Consider the following 27,538-nt stretch of genomic DNA (forward strand, 5'->3'; position numbering starts at 1 on the left):
TGGCCTAATGGCGCTGGGGGCAGCAGCGTCAGCAGCAGGTCTGCAAAGGCACTAAGGGTGGTGCAGCCATTGTCCAGGTTAAGCCACAGGGTAAAGCAGATGTGACGTCATCAGCAGGCGCCCATGAAAAGCATGTGTCTTCCTGTTCCTCTCAGTGTGGATCTGACCCTTCCTGTATAGAGGATATATGGACACTTCCTGTTTGTTCTGTGCCTGCTGAATTATGAACAGTGAAGAAAAACCGCCTCAAACTAAAAAAAAGAAAATCATACTAAAGGTGCCCATACAGGGTGCATTTGCACCCTGCGATGCGCGCTCCCACAGGCATCTCATCGCATAGTACATACTTTTTGTAATGCCCTCGGATCGCATCACATGCAAATCGCATGTGTTGCGATCCAGCCCATTACGGATACGATCATCGCACCATGTATAGACACCTTAAGCCTCTGCTAATTTTTTGTGTGTACTGAGGAATTCATAAGTATGCTTAAAACAGCATTATCGGATATATTTGTAACTAAGGAGGATTTTTTTTTTTTTTTTAAACACATTTTATTGGGTGAATCACGAGCAATTGACAAGTGTAACAAACTACCTTGTCATTTACAAAAACAACATTGAATGGGCTTACAGTAAGGTGATTCAAGATTTTTCTATTTAAGAAAGAGAACCTCGCGATGGCGGTGTGGCCGACCGCCCGAAAGACATTTCCGCGAGGCGAGTATAGGAACCAAAGAACTAAGCAGGATTTTAGTAAAGTTTCCACAAAAAAACTAGATCCGTTCTAAGTGAAAAGTCGGATGATTCTGACAGAGGAGACAATGGCAGTGTCTGACAAACCTATGTCAGAGGAAGAATCTGTACCATCACAAACCGGGGATGTTAATCCAGACCTAGGGAATAACCTACTTAAGCTGATTCATCATTCATTGAATACTGAAGAGTCACAACAAGAGATGAAATTGCAAAATGTCACATGCCCTGAAGGATCTGGTTACTGAGGAATGGAAACATCCTGAGAAAAGGGTATTGGTTCCTAATAGAATTAATAGACTATATTCCTTCCAGCAGGATGAAAAAAGAGGAGCCTCCAAGGGTCTGTGGCAATAGCAAGGATCTCCAGAGAAACAACACTGAAATTAGAATACGTTAACATTTTTAGAGACCCAATGCAAAAGTGCATGGAAATGGGTCTCAAAAAACAGCGTTCTGTATTAGGTGCTGCAATGAAGCCAGCAACAGCAATAACATCTAGGGTTCTAAGAGGTTAGTGTCAGCCCGCAGGCTGACCTACTTGATGGTGGCAAGAGAGTGGAACTATTGTGGTACAAGACATAGTTGTTGGTTACATACAGTTGTTGGTTGAGTTAATTTGTGACTCCTTCATGGACTTGGTCAGCTAACAGCTAGGGCAGGCGAAATGGCTGCAGCCACTAGAATAGCATTAAGACCGTAGATTGCCGATGCACAATCAAAAGGCAAGTTGCTGTCTTTGTCTTTTCAATGAGACTGTCTTTTCGACCAGAAATTTTAATAATTTTATCAGCAAGATTTCAGGCGGAAAGTACAGTATATGTGGTTGCTGCAAGATTGGGTATCCAGAAGGTTTATTAATCATTTAGGACAGTCTCAAGAAAACAGACCAGGAAGAGGCTATAGAAGGGGTCAATGGTTCTCTTCCCAGGCTAATTTTCATGGTCAAAGAGGTAAGTACAAGTCCTCTTTTTGCCAATTTTCCCAGTGATGTCCATTGCAGGAACCTGGAAGCAGTAAGCGGAAGGGTTACAGGATTCACAGGCAAATGGATGTACTCACGTAGAAGAGTGTGTTATACTGCGCTCACTTAAGTGTTCCTATGGTAGATTGGCGCTGCTTTAGCCGAATAGGGTTTCCCAATCCCTTTTGATATATGGTGAGCGTTCCTTTTGGGTGGGCTAAAGCGCTGCCTGTGGAATAGGGTTTTTTTGCACTTGCGCTGCTGAGATCAAGTAAATTTACTAGTGAACCGTACTGAACAGAAGGACACCAAGGCACAATTGAATTTTCACTGATAATTTTTTATCTATAAAAGATTTTTACTTTATCTTTAAAAAAGGGGTTTGGGTACTTGTGTATTTTGGCGGCGCCCGTCGTGGGCATCGTGTGCCTTAACTTTAAGGCACAGGACGCGACGCGATGGACGCGATTTCTCCATAGGCTTCAATGTTAAAATATTTTTAACATTGAACCCGATGGAGAAATCGGGTCCATCGCGTCGCGTCCTGTGCCTTAAAGTTAAGGCACACGACGCGACCGACACGATTTCTCCATAGGCTTCAATGTTAAAATATTTTTAACATTGAAATACTGTCGGTCGCGTCGGACTTGTGCCATTATAATGGCACAAGATCAAATGTAGTTGATAAAGTCCATCTAACATAGAAAACAATGGGAAATGGGCCAATATGGCCCATTTCTCATTGTATATGGTCCCGTCATGTCCAAATAAAAATGCCCCCCATTGTTAGCGGCACCCCAGTATTGACGCCAACCCGAAGCGTGGCGAGCCCGCGAGGGGCGGCGGTACGCGTCCTACGACCTTTTCATACCCCTACTATCCACGTCGGCGTGGAGTTGAGAATAGAATAGTGTGGCGAGCGCAGCGAGCCACCGAGCCCGAAGCGTGGCGAGCGGACGCGGATACCTTCACAGGTAAACGCGTCCCTTCGCGGGCTTCACAGGTGTCCGCGTCGCCATGGACACCTGTGAAGCCCGCGAGGGGACGCGTATAGCTGTGAAGGTATCCGCGTCCCCTCGCGGGGCTCGCTGCGCTCGCCACGCTTCGGGCTCGGTGGCTCGCTGCGCTCGCCACACTATTCTATTCTCAACTCCACGCCGACGTGGATAGTAGGGGTATGAAAAGGTCGGAGGACGCGCACCGCCGCCCCTCGCGGGCTCGCTGCGCTCGCCACGCTTCGGGTTGACGTCAATACTGGGGTGCCGCTCACAATGGGGGAGTCAGTTATATTTGGACATGACGGGGACATATACAATGAAAAATAGGCCATATTGGCCCATTTCCCATTTTATTACATGTAAAATGGACTTTATCAAGTCCATCTTATCTTGTGCCATTATAATGGCACAAGACCGACGCAACCGACATGATTTCAATGTTAAAATATTTTAACATTGAAGCCTATGGAGAAATCGGGTCCATCGCGTCGTGTGCCATGTTAATGCACACGACGCGACGCGATGGACCCGATTTTTCACACACGATGGACGCGATCCTCATCGTGGGCGCCGCCAAAATACATAAGTACCGGGGTTTGTACACAAATTCAAAAAACAATACAAAAACACATAAAGTACATAAATAAAATCACAGGCAGATACCATATAATTTCATAAAAAAAGAACACATGAATGTGTTAGTAACGAGTATCCAGCTCCGAGACTGGTCACGTGATAATTGGATGGATAAAGAAATACTTTTAGTAGCAATGTTAGTATAGCGCTACAACAGCCAGAATATTAGTCATGGGATGAATGGGTTAGGGTGATGGTAGAGGTGAACGCCAAAGCACTGTGTATTAGGAGTAAATTGAAGGTAACCTGTTAGCGCTTCAAAACGCAGAATTTAAGAGAGTCAGGTAGCGTGATTTCTCCTCACAGTATGCTCACCCTCCTTGATGGATGCTTGTGGAGGGGCGGGGATCCAGATGGCACAGTGGCTCAACCCGCTGCACAGATTGTGCTGGCGTCCGTGCTTCTCTCCAATGGGGGACGGCAGGTGGAGACGCTGCGAATGCAGCTAATATAGACGGCTGGAAGCGCTGGAGGCGCTAGCTGTAGTATCCGTAAAAAACAGCAGTAGTAAGTGTAGTTTGCCGGCCCCGTGTACGTGACCTCAGGAGTTGGATGTCTAAGCGGAAGTGACGTCGACGCGTTTCGTTCACTTGGCAACCGTGAACTTTTTCAAGACGATCAAAAAAAACGCTGCCTGTGTCTGCAGTGAGTAATGTAGGGTACATACCACGACGACCCGCTCACGATGCACATTGTGAGCGGGTCGTCAGTGTTTCTTCAGACCCGCTCACGATGATGCAGGGGGGCACGACCCGCTCACGATGTGCACCGTGAGCGGGTCCGATCCAATGGCGACCCGCACCCGGCAGTATGGTCGTTATTCAGATCCTACCTGCAGCAGGTAGGATCTGAATACCGACCGACCCGCGGGACCGCGCATCGGATCAGTATCGGTCCACACCAGGACAGAAAAGGGCCCAATCACCACACAATCTACATCCAATTGGTCGGAATTGGATCTAGATTGAGGGGATTGGGCCCTAGTCGTCCTGGTGTGTACCAGGCATAACTGTTTTGTGTGAGGAAAAATTAGAAGAGAGGATTGTCTGTATAAATTACTTTATTTAATTATGATATCCTATATGGGGTTGATAAAGAGTTAGTAATCGGATGTTGGTTTAAATGTTTTTTTTGGTGTACACATATTGGGGCCCCCTGTACCAGGGAATTTTGTTCAGAGCCGTGTCACCCGAGGGAGATCCCCGACAGGGGTTCAGGTAATCCCTTTGGGGGGGGGGGGGGGGGGGGGTGGTTCCTTTATCCTCCGTAGGTCCCATTTGTGTCTGTGCATATGTGTCAAAAAGGAGCCTGTGTGGGCTTCAGGCAATTCATGGAACTCCTTTACAATCTCATAGTATGTCTCCACTGGATTGTGCTATAAGTGTTTTTCTGTTTTGCTGTTTTTGTGCTGGGTTGGAGGGAGCCTCAAATGGACTTCAGGCGATCCTTAGGACCCCTTTACAATCTCATAGGAATTGACCTATGTACCCTCCTCAGGTTAAGTACTTGTCAGTTATGCGGCTCAGCCTGTGTGACTGGGGTTACACTCACGCTTGGCTGTCTGCGGTGCTTGTCTGTCACAAGTGCTCGTCTCTAGGGAAGCTACGATTTTCCTGCCACCGGAGCTTCTGCGCCGCGGCGTTCAGACTGTCGGCGCGCGCTTCCTGATGACGTCACCCGGTGGTCAGAGCTTGCCGTGGAGCTCCGTGTCTGGCTAGTTCTGCCGTGGACCTTCTCCCTGTTGGTGCGGGAGGGGTCTGGTATGAGTGTGTGCGGTTCACCTACGCGTGTCGGCTTCTCTAAGCGTAAATTTGTGTTTAGCTGTGACATTAGAGAGGTAAGGTATAGAGCAGGGCTGGGCAATTGCGGCCCTCCAGATGTTGAGGAACTACACATCCCAGGATGCTTTGCATTAGTTTTGCTATGTGGCCATGCTGAAACTGATGCAAGGCATGCTGGGATGTGTAGTTCCTCAACATCTGGAGGGCCGCAATTGCCCAGCCCTGGTATAGAGAGAGAGAGAGAGGGTAGAGTTGGTCATTAAAGAGCTGATCTGTAGGGAGATTGGGTGGAAATAGACATAACTTGTTCTATTGGATAATGTATGTGTTATTGCAGTTTATGGGGCTTAATGTCTCAATCTGCTTGTTAATGTATTGCGTGGTTGGTAGTTGTGTTCTTGTGGGACTGCCTTATGGATTGGTTATTCTAATTTGCCTGATCTATTGTGTTTCTGATCTTGTGTTACGGTCAGAGGATTGCTGCTACATTGAAGTCAATGGGTTCCAGTGTTTTTAAAGTATATATCCATTTTAACTCTTCCTTGTCTAGGGTTTTCCCATAGTCTCCTCCCCTCCAGTTTAGTGTCACTTTACTTATTATGGTGAATGTCAGGCTCGTGGGGTCTTGTCCATGTGCTTGTTTGTAATGTGCGGATAAGCTGTGTTGCTCATATCCTTTACAGATATTCCTTGTGTGTTCCGCCAGTCTGATTTTTGTATGGTCTGACCGTGCGTACTACGTATTCTAGTCCGCACAGTCATGTTAAGTATATTATACCTTTTTGTGTGGCATGTTAAGTAGTCTTTTATGTTGACTGTCTAGTTGGTTACTGTGGATGTAAATGTTTTTGTTAATTTTGCTTATTTCTGTACAAACAATACTAATACGCAACTTAATGCTGATCTGACAAAGAACACACCGAGGAGCATATACAGAATACACACATAATTATACTATGCAGAAGACATGAACTAGATATCAGCATACAATACTGGAAGCCCGCTCCTAGAGTCCTGTCACAAAAAAACACAGAACAGGAGGCAGAGCTCCGAGACAACCTGATCGTGACCTCACCACCATGAGGGCCAATAGCAGCCCAGATAACAAACCAATCAAAAGGGAGGTGGTTAGTACGAAAACCCCACTGGGCCACTACAATCACAATCCTTGAAAAAGGCTTACATAAGCCGAAATGCGTAGGTGAACTGCACACACTCCAGACCCCTCCCTCACCAACATTGAGAAGGTCCACGGCAGAACTATCCAGACACGGAGCTCCACAGCAAGTTCGTAAGCTCGTAGCTCCCCTAGAGACGAGCACTTGTGACAGACAAGCACCGCAGACAGCCAAGTGTGAGTGTAACCCCAGTCACACAGGCTGAGCCCCATAACTGACAAGTACTTAACCTGAGGAGAAGGGTACATAGGTCTATTCCTATGAGATTGTAAAGGGGTCCTGAGGATCGCCTGAAGCCCGTTTAAGGCTTCCTCCAACCCAGCACAAAAACAGCAAAACCAAAGAATACCACAATCCAGTGGAGACATACTATGAGATTGTAAAGGAGTTCCATGAATTGCCTGAAGCCCACACAGGCTCCTTTCTGACACATATGCACAGACTCATTTGTCCATTGCACATCATTCAGTGAGACCGTAGGTCCCACACAAAGGGACCCACGGAGGATGAAGGAGCCCCCACCCCCCAAAGGATTACCTGAACCCCTGTCGGGAATCTCCCTAGGGTGACATGGCTCTGAACAAAATTCCTTGGTACAGGGAACCCCAATAGGTGTACACCAAAACACTATCAACACAAACCCATATGGGATCATAATTAAATAAAGTAATTTTATACACACAATCCTCTTCTAATTTTTCCTCACACCAAACAGTTACTCACTGCAGACACAGGCAGCGCTTGAGCCCACCCAAAAGTAACACTCTCCAAATGGATGTACTCAGACCAATGGGTGTTGGAGGTAATTAGGAGTGGTTAGAAGCTGTAATTCTTAAATCTACCAGGGGATTTTTTTTCATCACTCCACTAGAACCGCAAGAGCGAAGTGCGTTGATGCTTAGACTACAGAATATGATCAGCATGTTGTAGTGGAAATCCCATCATCCCATAAAAATCAGGGGTTGTGCTGAAGGTTCGTCAAACTTCCAGGGGGTTATATGACCATACTGGACCTGAGGCGTTTCAACAAATATAGGGCAATATCGTTCAAAATAGAATCTCTAAAGTAAATGAACCTGGCCTATGTATTTCCTGTAACAGCGATACTTCATACTGGCCAAGAAGGGCCTGGTTTCCAAAGGTCCTGCAACTATCAGGCGACAGGCCCAGGAAATTGGCAGCAGTTCCTGACCACCTAAGACAAAGGTAATCTGTGTCAGCCTCAACAGAGGTCATGGAACCTGATGGTATGGCGGCTGAAGTCCAGAATCTAGAGCTGGGGTAGCCAACCCTAGTCCTCGAGAGCTACCAACAGTGCATGTTTTGCAGGTCTCCTCACAGAATCACAAGTGAGCTAATTAGCTCCATCTGTGGATCTTTTAAAATGTGTCAGTGATTAACCCCTTCCCACCGCAGCCTGTTTTTGCCTTCCTGACAGAGCCCTTTTATTCAAATCTGACATGTATCACTTAAGTGGGGATAACTTTTTTTTGCTTATCCCAGTGATTTTGAGATTGTTTTCTTATGGCACATTGTACTTCAAGTTAGTGGTAAATTTGGGTCGATACAGTCTGTGTTTTTTTGTGAAAAATACCAAAATGTCGTAAAAAATTGGAAAATTTAGCAATTTTCAAAATGTTAAATTTTCTGCTTGTGAGACGAATAATCATACCACTCAAAATAGTTAATAACTAACATAGACCATATGTCTACTTTATGTTTCCATCATTATTTCAACCTCCTTTTATTTTTTTTGGACACTAGGAGGCTTAAAATATGAATAGCAAATTCTCAAATTTTCAAGAAAATTTCAGACACTGATTTTTTTAGGGACCAGTTAAGTTCTGATGTGACTTTGAGGGACTTGTATGTGAGACACCCCCATAAATGATGCCATTTCAAAAACTGCACCCCTCACAGTATTCAAAACAGCATTTTGGAAGTTTGTTAACCCTTTAGGGGTTTCACAGGAATTAAAACAAAGTGTAGGGGAAATTTCAAAATTTCATTTTTTTTTGCAGATTTTCAATTTTAACACATTTTTCTAAGGAACACAGTAGATTTTACTAGAGAAATGTGGCTAAAAATTGATTCCCCCAATTCTTTTGTTTTCATAAATATCCTATATGTGGCCCTAGTGTGCACGTTGACCAAACCACAGGCTTCATAATAGAAGGAGCACCTACTTGATTTTGGAGCCTCCTTTTTATGAGAATATTTTTTAGGCACCATGTAGGTTTCTAGGCACCATAAGATGCTAAAAGTTAGGAACCCCCCCACAAGTGACCCCATTTTGCAAACTACACCCCTCAGGGAATTCATCTAGGGGTATAGTGTACATTTCAAACCCCCAGGGGTTTCACCAATTGTGGTACAACTGGGCAGTGAAAATGAAAAATTACATTTTTTACACAAAAATGCAGTTCTGGCTCAAAATTTTTCATTTTCACAAGGAATGAAGGAGACAAAGCACCCCAAAATCTGTGCCCCAATTTCTCCCGAGTACGGCAATGCCTCACATGTGACCAAAAATACCATTTGGGTGCATGGCAGGACTCAGAAGGGAAGGAGTGATATTTGGATTTTGCAGCACAGATTCTGGTGGAATGTTGGTGGGTGCTATGTCGCATTAGCAAGACCCCCGAAGCACCAATACAGTGGAACCCCCCCACAAGTGACCCCATTTTGCAAACTACACCCCTCAGGGAATTCATCTAGGGCTATAGTGTACATTTCAAACCCCCAGGGATTTCACCAATTTTGATACAACTGGGCTGTGCAAATGAAAAATTACATTTTTTTACACAAAAATGCAGTTCTGGCTCAATTTTTCATTTTCATAAGGTATGAAGGAGAAAAAGCACCCCAAAATCTGTGCCCCAATTTCTCCCGAGTATGGCAATGCCTCATATGTGACCAAAAAATACCAGTTGGGTGCATGGCAGGACTCAGAAGGGAAGGAGTGATTTTTGGATTTTGCAGCACAGATTCTGGTGGAATGAATGGTGGGTGCTATGTGGCATTAGCAAGACCCCCAAAGCACGGTGAAATGATGAACCTAATAATCCATAGATGTGTGGTATATTTTAAAACACTCCTTTATACATAGGCCGGGTTTGTCGGCAAGTTTCACAGTGGAAAATAGTATCCTTTCTTATTCCCTTTTTATAGCAAACTTTGCACCTTTTTTGTGTCATGCCCTTTTTTGCAGTGGAGGGGATTTCGTTAGGAAAATGCTGCCCTGGTACAATACGGGGGCCAGTACTAGAAGTACTGGGGCCCTCTGCCTGCTGGTTCCCAAATATTAGGCCCTTTATGACTTCCTCTTGAAAGTGCATAAATGTCCCCCTCTGGCTGGTAGAACGGAATAGCACGTAAGCGTTATACAGTGCCATCTGGATGATATACACGGCCAGCTTCTTGTACCAGATTTTTGTTTTCCGCAGGGCACTGTACGGCTTCAGTACCTGATCTGAAAGATCCACTCCGCCCATGTACTTATTGTAATCTAGGATACAATTCGGTTTTGAGGTGTGGGTACTGGTACCTCGTACAGGGACGGAGGTGGTACTGTCTCCGTGAATTGTTGTCAGTATAAGGAAATCCCTCTTGTCCTTATATTTGACCAACAACATATTTTCGGTGCATATTCCCCTGCTTTCACCCCTTCTCAGTACTTGGGCAATGTGCGTTTTTGGGAGGCCTCTTTGGTTCTTGCGCACAGTACCGCAAGCTGCTGTACCTCTTGAACCAAGGGCCTTAAACAGGGGGATGCTAGTGTAAAAGTTATCCACATAGAGGTGATAACCTTTATCCAGGAAGGGGTGCACTAAATCCCAGACAATTTTTCCACTAACACCTACGAGGGAGGGGGGGCATTCTGGCGGTTCAATTCTTGAATCCTTCCCTTCATATACCCTAAACCTGTGGGTGTACCCTGAGGTGCTTTCACACAGTTTATACATTTTTATGCCATACCTTGCCCTCTTACTGGGAAGGTACTGGCGGAATTTAACCCTTCCTTTAAAATGTATAAGGGACTCGTCGATACAAATAAATTTTTCAGGGATGTACAACTCTGCAAATTTGGCACTGAAATGATCAATGACCGGCCTGACTTTGAATAGCCGGTCAAAGGTGGGATCATCTCTGGGTGGGCACTGTGCCTTATCGGTGTAATGTAAAAATTTAAGGATTATCTCAAAACGAGTCCGAGTCATGGCCATACGGTAAAGTGGGGTGCTGTACAGAACATCTGTACTCCAATATTGCCTAATTTCTGGCTTTTTTACTATGCCCATATGTAACACCAGACCCCAAAACGTCATCATCTCTACTGCATCTACAGGGGTCCACCTAGCAAATGATGACGTGGGGTTTTGAGCAATAAACTGCTGGGCATATAAATTACTTTGGTCCACCATTAAATTTATAAAATCATCAGAGAAAAATAATTTGAAAAAGTCAATTTCTCTGAGAACTGTTGAATCAAATTGGATTCCTGGGATGGCCAAAAACTCAGGAACCTGGGGCTCAAAATTGTCTGGTGGTGGGGTCCATACGGGATCAATCATTTGGGGGGGGGGGGGTCTCAGCTGCTCTACGGGGGCGTCGTTGAGGGGGTCCCTCATCACTAGAGGAGGAAGATGAGGTTAAGACGAATCCTTCAAATTCCCCGCTTGCATCACTGGCTGTGTCAGAGTCAGAGGCAAGCATGGCATATGCCTCCTCCGCTGAATACATTCTTCTGGATGACTGGGATGACATTTGGGATGCCATTTTTATTTTTGTGTTTCTGTAAGTGTAATGTTTCAACACGTGTATAGTGTAGGGGGGGTACAAACTTTATTTCAACATGGGGGGTATGTAGTGTGTAGTGTGTATGTAGTGCAGAAAAAAAAATACTTTATACAGGAATTTGATCCCAATAAAAAAAAAAAAATTATATCAACCCTGTGCCAAAAATGCTGTTCAGTGATGTACGTCACTGATCAGCGCTCAGCGGCCACAGGACACCCACAAAAGCAACGTGGGTGTAAAAACAATAAAAAAAAAATAAACCACAGCACTCTCCAAAAAAAAAAAAAAAAAATTTAAAAAAACTGCAGAAAAAAATTATATCAACCCTGTGCCAAAAATGCTGTTCAGTGATGTATGTCACTGATCAGCGCTCAGCGGCCACAGGACACCCACAAATCAACGTGGGTGTAAAAACAAAACCCCACTGCACTCTCCAAAAAAACAACTGCAGATCAGTGATGCAGTGATGCAACACTGATTAGCAGTGAGGGGCAGCAGGCACACAACTGTGGGTGCAACCTGACAGGGTATATATAAAAAAACAAAAAAAAACCTGGACCCCAAAAAAGGTGCTGATCACTTAGTTTATACTGATCAGCACAAAAGGGGGGGGCAGCAGTCAGTTGCACAGGCAGCAGAACCTTTGGTGCAACTGACAGGTGTATATATATAAAAAAAAAAACCCTGCACCCCCAAAAAGTTGCTGATCAGCACAGATATACTGATCAGCACAAAAGGGGGGGCAGCAGACACAAAATATAGCACTCTCTATCACTCTCTGTCACTATCTCTCACTATCTGTGACTCTATGACACTGCAGCAGCAGCACACAGGAAGTCACAAGATCCAGGAAGCATCCAGCTGCTGGCAGCACGCTACCAGCGGTGATCAGGTAAGTATCAGGCAAGGATCAGGTCAGTATATCACGACAGATTGGCACGGTGACCGCTCTGCACGCAATTCCAGACCGGAATGGCGTCTGCAGCGCAGTCACCGTTAGTTTAAATCACGCGTCTTGGCTGTGATTGGTCCGTCGGTCCGACAGACCAATCACAGCCTTGGGGGCAGGTGGGGTGAGGTGTGGTCATCACCGGTGACCCCTTCACGCCCCCTCCCACCCGGCGGTGATTGATCCCTGTGTTACTGAGCGTCTGATTCGCCGGTAACACAGGAAAACGCTGCGACTGGCTGTTCACATTGAACAGCCAATCACAGCGATCGCCGACGGGGGGGAGGCATCGCCGCCCCCCCTGGGCATGCAGGGACATGTCTGCTGTCAGGGACAGCAGAAATCGTCCCTCTGTCACCGCGTCCCTAGACGCGGTGACAGTTTAAAGTCATGACGTATATATACGTCATGTGTCGGGAAGTACATCCCGGCCATGACGTATATATACGTCAAATGTCGGGAAGGGGTTAATGAGTGCAGCTGTGCAGCAGCTAGGTTGTCTGGAAAATGTGAACTGTTGGTAGCTCTCGAGGGCTAAGGTTGGCTACCTCTGCTCTAGAGGGATTATGCTCTAAGCGTGTAATTACAACCTTGCTCACAGCCAGGAAATCTACTTGTGCCACTTATTATAGAATTTGAAAAAAAGTATATGTATTGGTGTCATGATGAGAAGAAAAATGTAAAACTCATTCCCACTAGATTTCTTCAAAGCAGGGTTGGAAAAGGGTTGATCTTCCATTTTCCTAAAAGTTTAAAGATCCATACACACTGGGCGATTATGCCCAACGTTTATGGGCAGCGATGACCGCTGTCATCGCTGGGGGGGGGGGGGAAGACACTCAGTGCATGCACATGGAGTGGCTTTCCCCCTGCCCAGAGCAGTCAGCGCGGGGGGGGGGGGGTGGCTTTGCATAACGCAAATAATATCAGCAGATGAGTGGCCGTTCACACTGGGTGGCTTTGAGCTGAAAGCTGCTCAAACTTGCTGTTTTGAGAGACTTTCAGCTCATTCGCCAAGTTTGTATGGGCCTTTAATCTCTTTACTAAGTGCAATAATGGGCAAGAAGATTGCCACTAACAAATATATGATGAGGTTCCTTCAGGCATCCCCCCCAAAAAAGTAAGGCTAGTTTTTCGGTCGTCCATAGCACCTGAATCTGGAATTAAATGTCCTGGCTAGACCACCGTTTGAACCTTTGCAAGATGTAAGTTTTAAATATTTTTTCACTTGAAAAGTAATATTCCTGGTGGCTATCGCCTCAGAAAGAAGTATCAGAACTTCACGCTCTGTGGGTGGAACAGCTGTTTCTCAATTTTTTTGAGGACAAGGTGGTAATGTGGACAAATCCAATATCTTACCAAGTTGGTTTCGAGTTTTCCTATAAATCAAGTAATTACCTTGCTGTTCTATAATTTTTTTTTTATATATATACTTTCTTTTGACTGCTTGCGTATAACCCAGTCAGTGCTGCCATAGGTGGAGGAGAAGGAAATTACAGATCGCTTCGAAAATAGTCAGATATCACAACTTGCCCCATAAGTGTACTTCTCCTGAATTAGGCCTTTAAGGTGCCCATACACTAGGACTAATTTGGTATATTTTCATCCGATTCCATTGGAGAAATTTGATGAAAAGCGGTATTGTGAGCATCTCATCAGAGCTTGAAGATCGCACGGGCTGCACTATAGATGTATCCGAATCGCATGCAGTATGGTGCACATTGCGAGTGTTTTTAGTATCTGCCATATATCACAAGCTTGACTGTCATTAGAGCCCAATACAGCCCATCAGATAAATTGTATGGTATGTGTATGCCGTAAGATAAATTGCATGCAATTTTTGTTGCGGTTTGATAAATAAGCTCTCAAGTACAAATCTAAGCTGCCGAGGAGTTCAAAGGAAATTGGACGTGGATTGGAGCCTCAGATAAGTCGCCCTAGTTCAGGGGTCCTCAAACTATTTTGCTCTGGGACCCCATCAGACAATAAAAATAATTACAGGCCCCCAGCAAGTTACATCAGAAGGTCATCACATCACATGTGTAGTCAGCAGACGGCACATACATGGCAGCATTGAGGAGTCTAAAATAAGACAATTCAACAGATTTTTCAGACTCCTTGAATCGCTGACTGAGATTAGAAAAGTCATCAGCTTGATGGTCACAAAATGTAGTCGCGACCCCATGCTGAGCAGATGGAGACCCACTTTGGGGTCAGGACCCACCGCTTTAGAACAGCTGCCCTAGTGTATGAGCACCTTTTAGTCGCAATGCATTGTGGCTAGGATGCACTAGCAATGGGATTCATTTGATATGCAATATCTGTGTTCAAGTCTGAATCTGCATATGAAGTTCTACAATGTAGCAGATGCTTATTTTTTTTTCAATACAAGTTCTGTTCTGTCGTATAGACTGTCACATACTATATACAAGTGTTACATATCCGATTTACTCCGCACAGTGGACTAATGGATTATTTTGGATTTACAGGATAGTTTAACACCACCTAAACAACCTCACCACCTAAACATATTAAGTTGACACAAGCATTAGGTCCACAATGGCTAGGTCAAAAGGTCGACAGTTTTTTTCACTTTTTTTTTTTGTCCCAAATGTCAACCTGGACATCATCAGAGTATCCTGTCCCATGTTGGCTCAAAAACAGTGGAAAACTTAGGTTGACATGGCTAATGTCAACACATTTCATGTGTCGACCTAAGCCATGTCTACCTTCAGTGGTCGACCCAATGCATGTTGACCTAACGACCGTATACCCTTGCGGGAATGTGTAAATCTTTTGTTGGCCTGTTGTTGTGTAGCCTATTTTCACGGCTCAAATGATTGGTGAGAGGTATTGTGGGTTGCTATTGATCTTCAGGTTCTGCATCTTGTCCATTTTTTTTGAGAGCTCACATTCTGTGTGACAAATGCTGGAACTATATTTTGTATAAGTAACATCTTTCTTTCTTTCAGTTTAAACAGGCTGTATACAAACAGACTATGAAGCTTTTTGCAGAACTGGAAATTAAAAGGAAAGAGCGAGAAACAAAGGACATGCATGAAAGGTTTGCATCTAACCTGTTGTAACTCATTTACTGAAGTTTTGTCATTTTTAGAATGTTAAACTAAGTGCTTCACATAGTTTTAATTCATTATTCCCAGCATCTCAATCTCAAGGTATTTTGGTCAGTCATCCAGTTGGGGACACTGGGGTACCCTTTTAGATTATTGGGTGTAGAGGTTCAGCAGGAATGTTGGAATTAACATTTTGACTCGCCACATGACAGGAGAAAGAAGCAAGAAAGATGAGTGGTCTAAAATAACATGGAAAAAGTAGAGTTATATCTTAAAGGTTGAGCCCCCAGTTTTAGCAAAGGATTTCATTGCTAAGGCTTAGGTGATGGCATCAGCTACATTTAAGATCTATATTTTTTACCTTGTTGCCTTGGCACAGTCGAGCATGGATGCCTTCTTAGGAGCCTACTAGTCTGGAAAGTGCTGGCAGCTTGTACTAAGTCTTCAATCCAGTCCATGGCAGAGAGCTCTTCGTTACCTGCTTGCGTCACTGTCATTGTCCATGTGTAATTAGGGGCTGTACAATTAGCCCAGATTCCAGCGTCTGTATCTCATGATACTAGCACTTATCGGGGATTATGCACCCTATTGAAATGTGCGCTACAGATGTATAATGTTACTAGCAATAAACCACTATGAACAGACCCTGGAAAGATCTGTTTTGCACATGCATTATCTTTGTTACAGGGGTTCCTGGAGGCCCACAGTGTTTCCAGGTTACTACAACATGGCTTATTTTACCATAATGAGAAATTGAATTCTGATATCTTCTCACAGGAAGAGGTGATACTTCTGGGTGATTCTGACCTGTGTTATTTTGACAGGAACAGGATGTTGCAATGGTTATGGTAGTCTGAGGCATTGTATATGGTTGACTTTAATGACTCGGCGGCTTTGGTGGATAATTTTAAGAAGTATGTTATTTCCTTTATTTCTTCAGTCCAAGGGGTAGGACAATGTATTAGACTGGCAGCTTAGCTCTTCACACTGGATGAACTATAGTGGTCAGGTGGTAGTCGAGGCTAGGAAACTTGTGCAAAGGCCACCCATTTGCTAACTTTTGGTGAACCATTTTAATGACCAGACACAAGTCTGCTGGGGAGAAGTGACCTTGCATTTTTACTTCAATGGACAAGGTAGTATTCCAGGGCAGTTCTGAACACTTTGCTACAGATTTGGAAAAAGCCACAACGGGGATGTTTTATAAGTCAGTGGTACAAAGGAATGCTTGTCAATGTGTCTTTCCAGACTCTGTCTTGAATTTGTGCCTTCAATTTATGTGTACATCCAAGGTGTAGAGAATTGGGAGGAGATGTTACACCTCCAGCAACTATGTCCCTCCCAGGTTCTGGTTGATAGATTTGCAGTGTCTAGTTAAGACCTGCCCTGGTCAAAATGTTGACATTAAAAAGGTTTTAACCGCCTTGTTCTTAAGTTACCATCCATGTCGACATAGACGGAGAATATAAGTGTGAGCCTGAAGCATGGCGAGTGCAGTGAGCCATGTGAGGGTACGCGTTACACAAATTGAGAGGTCCAGTATTTTCTGGACCTCTCAATGGCTCTATATGGCTTAAAGGGAGACCAGGATACTTGCACTGCTGCCATTTTACAGCCAGCACCAATGGCCAAACAAATGAGAAGCTCCATCCTGTGAGAGTTAACGGTACTTGTGTAGTTTCATGGCGCTGTGCTACTTCCGGGTTCTACGCTCGCCATGAACTATGTTAAAAAAAAGTAACTTAACTCCATGCCAACATGGATAGTTCATACCCCCACTATCCATGTTGGCATGGAGTTGATTTTAAATAGCGTGGCGAGCCACCGAGCCCGCAAGGGGACTCGGACGCACGGCGCCATACTGGCGCCGTGAAACTACACAAGTACCGAGTTAACTTCCCCATCTGGCCTGAACACACCAAAATTCATACTGCCCAGGAGTGTGGACTTGATCAATATAATGCATCGATGCTAATTTTTATTTTTTTTAAAAGGTCCACCTCCTTGTTTTTTTGTGTGTGCACATAAATTGTACTACATAATATTTATCCACACATAATCATAAAACCGATAAGTAACATTGTTTGATTCGTCCAACAAAAATTTTAAAGAAAAATGAGTTGTATGGTGCACACAGGGTTCTAACTAGGGTGGCCAATCCTGGGATCGGCGGGATCCTGGGATTTAGCCCAAAAATTCTCGGTATTTCTGGATTAATGCCGGGCAGCGTCTGAGCATCCTGATATTCTTTGATTTTATTTTTTGATATTATAAGACCGGTACCACCATTCAGATCATTAAGGGAAAAGATTACTGCGGATCACCAAAACCTTTATTTTTAGATTCATCCATGTCAACCTTATTCTAGATTGTATATTGTATTTAATATTTTTGTTTCTATATTTTTGTTTCTATATCACAAACAGCGGTTTTTACTTTTTGTGTACTTGCTAACTAAATTGCTCATTTTGGTTTTAGGAAAAGACAGAGAGAAGAGGAAATAGAAGCAATAGAAAAAGCTAAGCGGGAGAGGGAGTGGCAGAAAAACTTTGAGGTACCAGTGGCTGTATATACTTATACTGCGTATTCTCATTCATTGCCTTGAATTTGTCTTTAATAAAAAATGAGTTTTAGATTTTTATTTTTTAGTAGTGTAGATATTTTCCATTCCATTTTGTAGACCTTACAATCTAAATTTTATGAATTAATCAATTGAAAGAAAAAATATATACAATATTTAGAGAGCGCACGTGACACTAGATTCTTACCAATTTGAAAATTGTATTAATATACATCACACGCAAAAAAATGACAAAAACAGAATATATGCATATAACCTCAGCTATTACTGATAATAAAAGAGCATAAAAAACAGTGGACAAATTGTCAGTAGCTCATTAGCCCAATTAACCATAAATTTCATAAGTTAAAAGCTTTAACTTGCATACACACTCTCCACTGTCCAATATGACATTATGTAGTTTTGTTTAACATCCAGACTCCACTCATTTTGATGGTAAAAAAGTTACCTTTTTTACCATCAAAACGAGTAGTCTGAATGTTTTAGTATTATTGAGGAGCACAGAGGTCCTCATTTGAGAGCTGCAAGTGACGTTTTTTGTTATTAATAATAACATAATTATACCAGTTACTGTGAACCCGATTTTTTTGGCCCTCTTTCTTTCCCTCTTTCAAAAATGCGCCACAAGATAAAGTGTGATCTATTTAAACACACTGCCTCGGGGCAGTGTGTTTAAATAGATCACACTTTGGGCGGTATTCAATGAGCCTGATTCGCCATGTTTTTATGGCGAATTTGTGCTGTTTGGCGAATTTTTGACTAAAACGGTGAATCGCCCTATTCAATGACCACATGGCGAATACATTTGAAGGTTTTTTTCGCCATGATTCACCGAGTAACAATCGCTATCTTTTTATGGAGAAGTGGAATGTGAACTTTTAAAATAAAGTGTTTTGTTTTTTACATTTGGTGTCAAAAAATCAGGAATTTTATTCTGAGGAGGGGCATGCTACTTTTATTCATGTGCTGTAAGCACATGAATATATATTTAATTTAATTTTTTTTTTTTTTTACACAGCAGCCAGCAGGGGGCGCCGGAGCCGAGCCGCTCATTACATATTCATATATTCACTGCACCCGATCGTTACGATCGGGTATAGTGAATATAGGTCCCCTGCTGGCACCCGGGGAGCCCACCTAACCCCCACAAACGTTCTGGGCTAGGCAGAGAGACTTCCATCTCTCTGCCTGCCACCGTCCTAAGGCTCCCTGCGGCATACGCCGCAGGAGCTCATATTCGCCAGTCAGGGGCAGCGAGCCCCTGACACGTTGAATACCGGAGCCTGCCGGCTCCGGAACGTGGCGAATGTGCAGCGAATCCTAAAAAGGATTCGCTGCATCTCGCAGGTATTCTCATTGAATACCGCCCTTTTATCTTGTGGCGCATTTTGGGGAGGGTGGTTGAGGCTGATTCTTGTGGTTTTTGTGTTTCAAATTAATCAAATGCCTGTCATATTAGGTGTAAGTTTTAGGGTCTGTCATCCATTGTCTAAATGAATTACTTCATTGTATTGTGCACTTTTTACACTATACTGGGCCCGAGAAGTCTCGGCTACTGGATCCTGCCCTGAGGAAGCAGTATCTGCGAAGCGCGTGTCGGCACCTTCAGCCATACGAGTGTTCTCAGGGTGTCCTCCCTTGATTGATTATACTCACTCTTCTGAACGCTATAGCCCTTTATAAGAGCTTCCGTGTGCATACGCTACACTGGGAGTTTACTCCGTGAGGAGTATGGTGTGTATCCGCACAACCTTGTCAAATGATTGATCACTGATTGGTTTCAGGATGGGGAGACTCCAGAGAAATTATTTAGATTTTTGTTGTCCCTACAGCGTGGGTATATGCATTTTACAAAGAGAACCCCTAAAACTTTTGCAATTTACGTGAATTCCCTAGGAATGTCAATATAAATATGACCAGATGGATAACAAGTGAAGTGCACAGTTTACGTACTTAGTCCGTAAACCACTAACCCTTTATTCCTAGCTACGTGCGAACAAAGCGTACCACAGCGTAGCGAACCTTGTCCGTGTATGATGCACGCTACAGTAGGAGCAAGTTTCATCTTTGCTCCTTTGGTCATGGCTAGCCATGGCTATTCTATTGTTCTCAGCTGCAATACAATACGTATTGCAGCTGAGAACAATAGAATAGCCATGGCTAGCCATGGCCGAAGGAGCAAAGATGAAACTTGCTCCTACTGTATACCGAAACCTATAAAACAGTATCTGTTCGCAGTACTTAGTACCCAATTTGAGTACACCTTTAAAGGATAATATCTGTATTAAACCTTTGTCGCTAAATGCGAATAAAAGTCAAGACTCAAGTATGACTCAAGAAATAAGGAGATAGTCTCCAAATGTATTTAGACCCTAGCGGACATCAGGGGGTTACAGAAAGAGAGAAACAGTATAACACAGTGTACAGTTTGTCATACAATACAAAGTATGCTTTAAACTACTAGGGGGAAAATAATCAGATACAAAATACAATCAGCCACACTATAGAAAATACACACAGGAATGCAAACCGTTAGTCTCATCTAAAGCGTTGGCGCTACCCGGTGGAGCTCGCTATATTCTGTCATAGCCTAGGGAAATGGAGGGAAGAACAGACTGAGTTTGGGCTGTGCTCCCACTCTTATAGTGTCCAGAGAGGGGGGGCAGTGAGGGTCATCATTGGTCAAGGGATCAGATGTCGCTTCTTGCAGATTGGTGCAGGGGAGTGAACTTCAGTGTCCCTTGTCTTCAGGCATCGTCATAGGGGTCGTAAATCAACACTGAAACCAGCTGCAAACCTGATTTCCTAAGGTTTCTCAGAGCACATGGCAAAATGACCATTGATTATGGAATTGATCCATAACTGTTGGCCGTTAGGACTTTTAACAAGGACCGGAGTGCTGCGCATGAGAGACGGAACATATAGATGCAAAATATGTTCAGGAAAGATCGTGTATTACCAATATAAACGATGTGCTGTGAACTAAAACCATATGAAATATATTTTATTACGTGTGAGTGTGGGATATGAATTTATGTGTATTAATATGGCAGCGCACTGGGTTCGCCTTATTACAAAACTTTGTTATTATACTTTATTTGCGTAACTCTGCAAACAAAGATGGCGGCCATACCATTCTAAAATGGCGTGTATGTAATTCGACTTTGACATCCCTAATCCTGATATAGGGAATATTAAAAACTAATATCAATAAAGGTTATATTTTAAAATATCAGTGTGGTCCCCCAAACAGCCCTTTTCTTCTCCTCTTTGTAAAATGCATACGCTGCACTGCTTGTCTCACTGTGTGCTGTATATCTAACGGGCGTCTGTGTGTCTGCGCTAACACCACAGTGAACAAACAGCGTCCGCGATGGGGGCATACCTGACTGGGGAGGCTATGATACATAGGGGGAGGGGCCCTAAACCGCACACCCTGGACATATGAGGTGCTACCTGCTGAGACCTGTAGTGCAGCAAGCAGGAGGAGGAGTTTGCAGGTGCACACTAAATATGACACCACAGTGTGAACAAACAGCGTCCGCGGTGGGGGCTTACCTGTCTGGGGAGGCTATGACCCTGATCTCCCTGCAGATAATATACTGCGGTGTGTATTACGCTTGAATGCTGCACTTCTATATAAATCAAAGCAGAGCCGTTTAAGCTGCCAACACAGCCCCTATTAACAGGTCCTTACAAACACCAGTGCTTCCCTGATTACAAAAGGTAAACAGACTGCTCCCTGCAGAGAAATAATAAGGCGTACACTATCCCCCTGAACATTACATGATTACACTAATAAAGTTGCATCTTTAATTGCATCTTGAAGATGCAATCTTAATCCATTACTGACTCATTAAAAATGCCAGACTCCTGCAGGATTCCTATGAGTCCAGGATTATGACTGAGTGTATCATATACTGTACTGTTGATTGACCATTATATATACCAACCCATCTAAGAAATTGGCATTTGTTATCAGGATTAACAGAAAGGCACCAAAATCATAGATGCATGCTTTTGTGTGTTACATTTGTATCAATAGTTTGCAATATTAAATACTTTGTTTCACAAGAGTTATTTGGTATGAAAACTCCACTGATCTAATTGAGAGACTAATTAGTTTATTATGACAGGGGAACCTGAATAATCTCTCCATATGTTTAAAGAGTCATACTATTATAGCCATAGGAACAAAAAAACACAGGTGGTATAAAAAAAATACGCTGAACACTAATAACATATTGGGGGAATACTATGGTACACATGGTGGCGCTGTACGTGCTGTTTTAACATGCACAAAACTAACTTTTGTCTCGTTTATGTGTTTTAATATAATTTGCAGTTTAAAAATACTCCTTAAAAGTTACATTTCATTGTAATTGTCTTTTGCTAATGGTGCACCACACCAAGACAAATTATTTTCTTTCCCTGTAAATCTTTCAATTTAACTTTGTCTGTGATAGCACACCCCTAAAACCATTGAGTAGAATGTATCCAATAGGAATATAGGGGCCTCACCTCACTTCTAAAATTGTATATGTTGCAGTCTTGTGCGATTGACCGCCATACAGAAAAATCTCAGTGGTTAGATATTAGGCACCTTTCTTTAATTCATACTTTTTGGCTGTACCGTTTTTATATATAAAAAAAATGTCTGAAGTAATTTTGATCTGAAATTCTGTACTTTCAGATTAAATGAAATAAAGTTTTTATATATATATATATATATATATATATATTTTTTTCAACTGATGAAAAACTCAGCCAAGATTGAATACCCCAATGTGGTATTAATGTCCTATGTGACATTAGACCTAAGAATTTAAATATCAAATGTTTGAATACAAATTCAATTAGCCGCAGTTAATCATTGTGGGTTTATTGACCTGCCAGGACTATTCAGTCAGAGCCATAATCAACCTGCACGCTGCAATTAACTTGGATGGTACAGTATCCCTAATGGACCAGTGCAGTGGTTCCCAACCCTGGTCCTCAAGTACCCCCAACAGTGCACGTTTTCCAGGTCACCCAGCAGGTGCACTCATTATTCAGGCACATTTGAAAAGCTCCACAGGTGGAGCTAATTCTGTCACTTGTGATTCTGTGTGGAGACCTGCAAAACATGCACTGTTGGGGGTACTTGAGGAGCAGGGTTGGGAACCACTGGACTAGTGGTTAAGCCCACAGCATGCTATGGTCAGTGTCTGCTATACAGATCCCGGCCAGCAACAGCTAATTTATTTATTTTATTTCCACTGTTTTAATTGTACATTAAAATGTGTATATATTGTATTTAGTCTTTGCTTCCAGTTGTGCACATAATTTGGTGTGTGAAAAAAAACAAAAAACAACCACCCTGTCTGTTTCCCATCTGCATCTTGCTACAATACATTGAAAGTGTCGCGAAACCTAATTTTGTTGAAAGAGAAGCTAACAAGACACTTTCCCCCACCTCCTAGACAATGCTGCTTTCTATACACTATAGACAGATTTTACCGGTTTAGTGTTTTGTTTGATGTATTCGGTTTCTATATATGCTTTCCTGCCTTTAAGTGACTTGAAATAGTGACTCCTAGATCTTTCCTCCTCAGTAGTTTCCATTATAGTACCCTTGATACTATATTGAGCCTTTGGGTTTTTGAGTCCCAAGTGCATAATTTTGCATTTTTTAGCATTAAACTGTAGTTGCCATACTCTTGACCAATTCTCAAGTTTACATAGATCATCAATCATTTGATTTACCCCTCCTGGTGTGTCTACTCTGTTGCATATCTTTGTGTCATCTGCAAAAAGGCATACTTTCCCTTCAATGTCATTTGCAATGTCACTAACAAATATATTAAAAAGCACTGGTCCAAGTACAGATCCCTGGGGTACTCCATTGGTAATATGTCCCTCCATATAATGCACTCCATTTACTACAACTGTCTGTTTCCTATCCTGCAACCAGGTTCTTATCCATTTAATTGTTTTATAATCCAATCCCACACTTTAGAGTTTATTTAGCAGTCTGCGATGTGGGACAGTGTCAAATATCTTACTAAAGTCTAGATATGCCACATCTACAGCCCCCCCTTCATCTAGTATTTTGGTCACGGAGTCAAAAGTCAATGAGACTTGTTTAGCATGATCTCCCTGCAGTAAAACCATGCTGTTTTTTTTTATCCTGTAAATTGTTTAATTTAAGAGATCCCACTATTCTTTCTTTTAATAGTATTTCCATTAATTTCCCTACTACTGATGTAAGGCTCACTGGTTTGTAGTTACTTGCTTTTTCTTTGCTTTCTTCTTTGCTTCCGCTTTTGTGCAGTGGAACTACGTTTGCTCTTCTCCAGTCCTCTGGAACTGCACCTGTATCTAGTCACTGGTTGAATAAATCTGTTAATGGCGCTACCAACACACCTTTTAGTTATTTTAATATCCTTGGATGAACTCCGACTGGCCACATTGATTTACCCAACACCTTAGTTTTTGTGTGACTGGAGTTGGACCCTGCCTTGATACTAAACCATACTGCTAATATTGAGTCTTTGCGAGTAGGCTCCCTCACCAATTGTTTGACATATTCCCTGTAGGGAATTTAGAAATTTGCCACTTGTAGTTGATCTTGCAAAAGACTCCTCCCAATTAACATCAGGTAGATTAGTCTCCCATGATTATGACTTCTCCCTTTAAAGCCATTTTAGTGACATCAAGCAATAGGCTCCTGTCCAAATCCTGCCCCTGGCCTTGTGACCTATAGATGACCCCAGTACGAATAATGTCCTTCTCCCCCATTTCTATTCTCACCCAAAGGGCCTCAGTTTTTTCTTCAATGTTTTCTATTAAAGTATCATTTATGCCTTTCTTTACATACATTGCTACCCCTCCTCCGATTCTTCTTGGGCTGGAATTCTTTAAAATGAACTCCCTTCCTAGGATCCTGTATCTTCTGTAAACCATACCCATAAAAATACCACAGCGCTGATTTATGGACGTTTAGGCCCTTATCAAGGACTTTGTGTGGGGAGGAGAAAGAGACAATGTCTAAAGCTAAATTTTAATGTATAGGACGACACCCAGAGAAGGTCTCCGGCTCCCCCATATTCAGGGTTCCTACCACACACACTTGCTTACTAGAGTTCTTGAGTGGTCATGGAATGATATATCGAAGCAGTGGGTCCAGATTGAACAGCAGCACTATCTTTACTTATCTACTTGGCCTGTGGCTCCCCTCTCCTTTCAGTCTCCCACACACTACTATAGGGCCTACCTTACATTGCTGAAAGTCTCTCTTGGGAAGTCACCCTCTATTTTGTCTGTCCTCACCCTATGAATCCTTTTTGACACATAATCACTTCCCTCCTGAGTTAGACCTTAGGCTTAGAGCCTTTAGCTGTTGGTTAGATAGGGGCCGATTTTTCAAGTTGAGCAGCTGGTGAGTGGAGGAAAAATGCTGTCCTTTGAAGATAGACCAAATGGAACTTGCCTAGCAGGGAATACTGGCGGGTACCTACAAGTCCGCCACTATCTCCAATCCCACGGTTCTTCAGGCACACTCATAACAACTCTAACACCTTTCGAGCTCCTCTGTGCTGCTAGTAAGTCCCCTCCCTCCAACAGTATCTCTAATATATAATCTCCTTCTTGAAGATACGAGCCTCCTATTCCTGTACTTTACTAAAACTTGGGATCAAGAATTGGATGAGGAGGTTGGAGAAACCAATTTGGTTACAATTTTCCGTTTAGCACATGCTTGTTCCCCTAGTGTTGGGGTCCGGGAGACCCAATACAAATTACTGTCCCAATGGTACAGATGCTATATCTAGGATGTGCATCAGTGTTCCCAATATATGCTGGTGGTGCTCTATGGCACCTGGCAATCCATTCCACATATGGTGGCAATGCCCACGCATACTTCTGTTTTGGTTTGAGATCTTAAACTGTCTGTGATTATTGTGGAGGAACCGGTGCTTACCGACCCAATATTTTGGCTGTTCTACCTATCCCCTGCACCCATCTCACGATATAAAAAATCCCTGCTATGCTATCTGAATAATGCCGCTAAATCAGTCATCCCGATAAGGTGGAGCTCTCCCTCTCCTCCAACGGTTAAAGACTGATTTAATAAAATTGATTATATGGAAATCATATACCCCCCCCCCCCCCCCCCCCCAATACCGTTACTTTTCACTTTTCTTTTACATTCTGCTTGTATACTTTGGTTTTGTTTTTTTGTCTGTTGATAAGTGAATTGTGATAAATGTAAACCAATAAAATTAGTTTGCATCAAAAATGTTGGTGATTTTATTCCATATATTCCTTGCCTGTAAATGTACCAACCTTTCAAGCATAGTTTCAGCCTCCCTCTGGTGAAGTCTTAGGGCAGGGGTAGCCAACTCCAGTCCTCAAGAGCTACCAACAGTGCATGTTTTCCATGTCTCCTCAGTCACAAGTGAAGTAATAAGCTCCACCTGTGGATCTTTTAAATGTGTTAGTCATGAGTGTACCTGTGAGGTGAGTTGGAAAACATGAATTGTTGATAGCTCTCGAGGACTGGTGTTGGCTACCCCTGTCTTAGGGTGTCCTAATTATAGATGAATAAAGTCTCCTGTTTTTCGTTTTTCTAGGAGAGTCGAGATGGACGTGTTGATAGTTGGAGAAATTTCCAAGCCAACACAAAAGGCAAAAAGGAAAAGAAGTCACGGACATTTTTAAAACCACCCAAAGTGAAGATGGAGCAGAGAGAGTGACCTCCCCCGTTTGTGATTACTCACTTCTTCAGTTTTATAAACTGCATTTCCATCTTTTCCTTTTGTAGTGTCCTGTTTGTTGACGGATGGTTACTTACTCATCTGCCTATTACTTTACCTTCTTGTTTTGTACAGTTACCTCCTATATACCTTTAAAAAATAAAATATTGTGGGGGAAATGACTATAATGTAATGTTTTGTACCTAGATTGTGACTTTTGATGTAAGCCATTCATTCATTTTAGTGGACGTGTGACAAATGGAAAGCACAGTTGGTTAACTTCCATTTTCAGAATACACTGAATAGCATTTAACATTATGCTGGTCTGATCAGGCGTTAGTGACAATGAATCAACAGTTCATTGATGTAGCTGTGTTCAAGCAGGTATATTGTACTAACAGTAAGACTGCCATTGGCTGTTTAATGGCATGGCTTGCCACTGATTATATATTACAAATATATATATGTGCGTGTTACTGGTTTCAGACCCAAGGAGCACCAATTTTCCTTATCCAGTGTGAAATCAAGCCTAGCTTTTACATGGTTCTTACCTCTGCTCTCTGCCTTCACCAAAAATGGGCCAATGAATATTCAGTTACCAGCCCTTTACATGTTAACATAAGTGATATTCTAACTGTAGCCGTAATCAAGGAATTGTTATAATAAAATACATTTGAGCATTGTACTAATAAATAATGAAATGACACAATGTTGTGTATGTTGCGTGTCAATATATGGTTAAGAGTAAACAAGATAATTGTGATCCCAATGCACAGAAACTAGAACTACACAATGTTCTTACTTTATGCTGCTGGATTAAACCCCAAACCAAAAACTTCCATTGTAGCAAGGGTTTCATACAGCACTTATACTTGAAATATATTTTGTACAGAGAACTGTGGAGGGTTACCATTATAAAGAGGGAGCCACTGTACTCCTACATCAAGTTTATTTCATGATGTATTTTAGAAACTTAAAGTTGAAAAAAAAAAGGGAACTTGTGTAATATCACGGCACCTGGCTGCGCTACGTTTTCAGCGTAGACTAAGCAGCGTAGCCCAACGGCTGCCTAGCGTAGTGACTCCG

At 42.8% G+C, this 27,538-nt stretch overlaps 1 protein-coding gene across 1 annotated transcript in view; it reads left to right on the plus strand.

Moving 5' to 3' along the window:
- DNAJC8 (DnaJ heat shock protein family (Hsp40) member C8) overlaps nt 1-27,161 on the plus strand; it is a 47,307-nt gene extending 20,146 nt beyond the window's left edge. The window contains exons 7-9 of the mRNA XM_083173413.1: nt 15,035-15,126; nt 17,615-17,690; nt 26,330-27,161. Coding sequence (XP_083029539.1) covers nt 15,035-15,126; nt 17,615-17,690; nt 26,330-26,452 — 291 coding nt within the window. The 3' untranslated portion in view covers nt 26,453-27,161. The remainder of the gene's footprint in view (nt 1-15,034; nt 15,127-17,614; nt 17,691-26,329) is intronic.
- The last annotated feature ends 377 nt before the right edge of the window (nt 27,162-27,538 follow it).

Source organism: Crinia signifera, chromosome 2, assembly GCF_055691185.1.
Source record: "Crinia signifera chromosome 2, ASM5569118v1, whole genome shotgun sequence".
NCBI classification, from domain to species: Eukaryota; Metazoa; Chordata; class Amphibia; order Anura; family Myobatrachidae; genus Crinia; species Crinia signifera.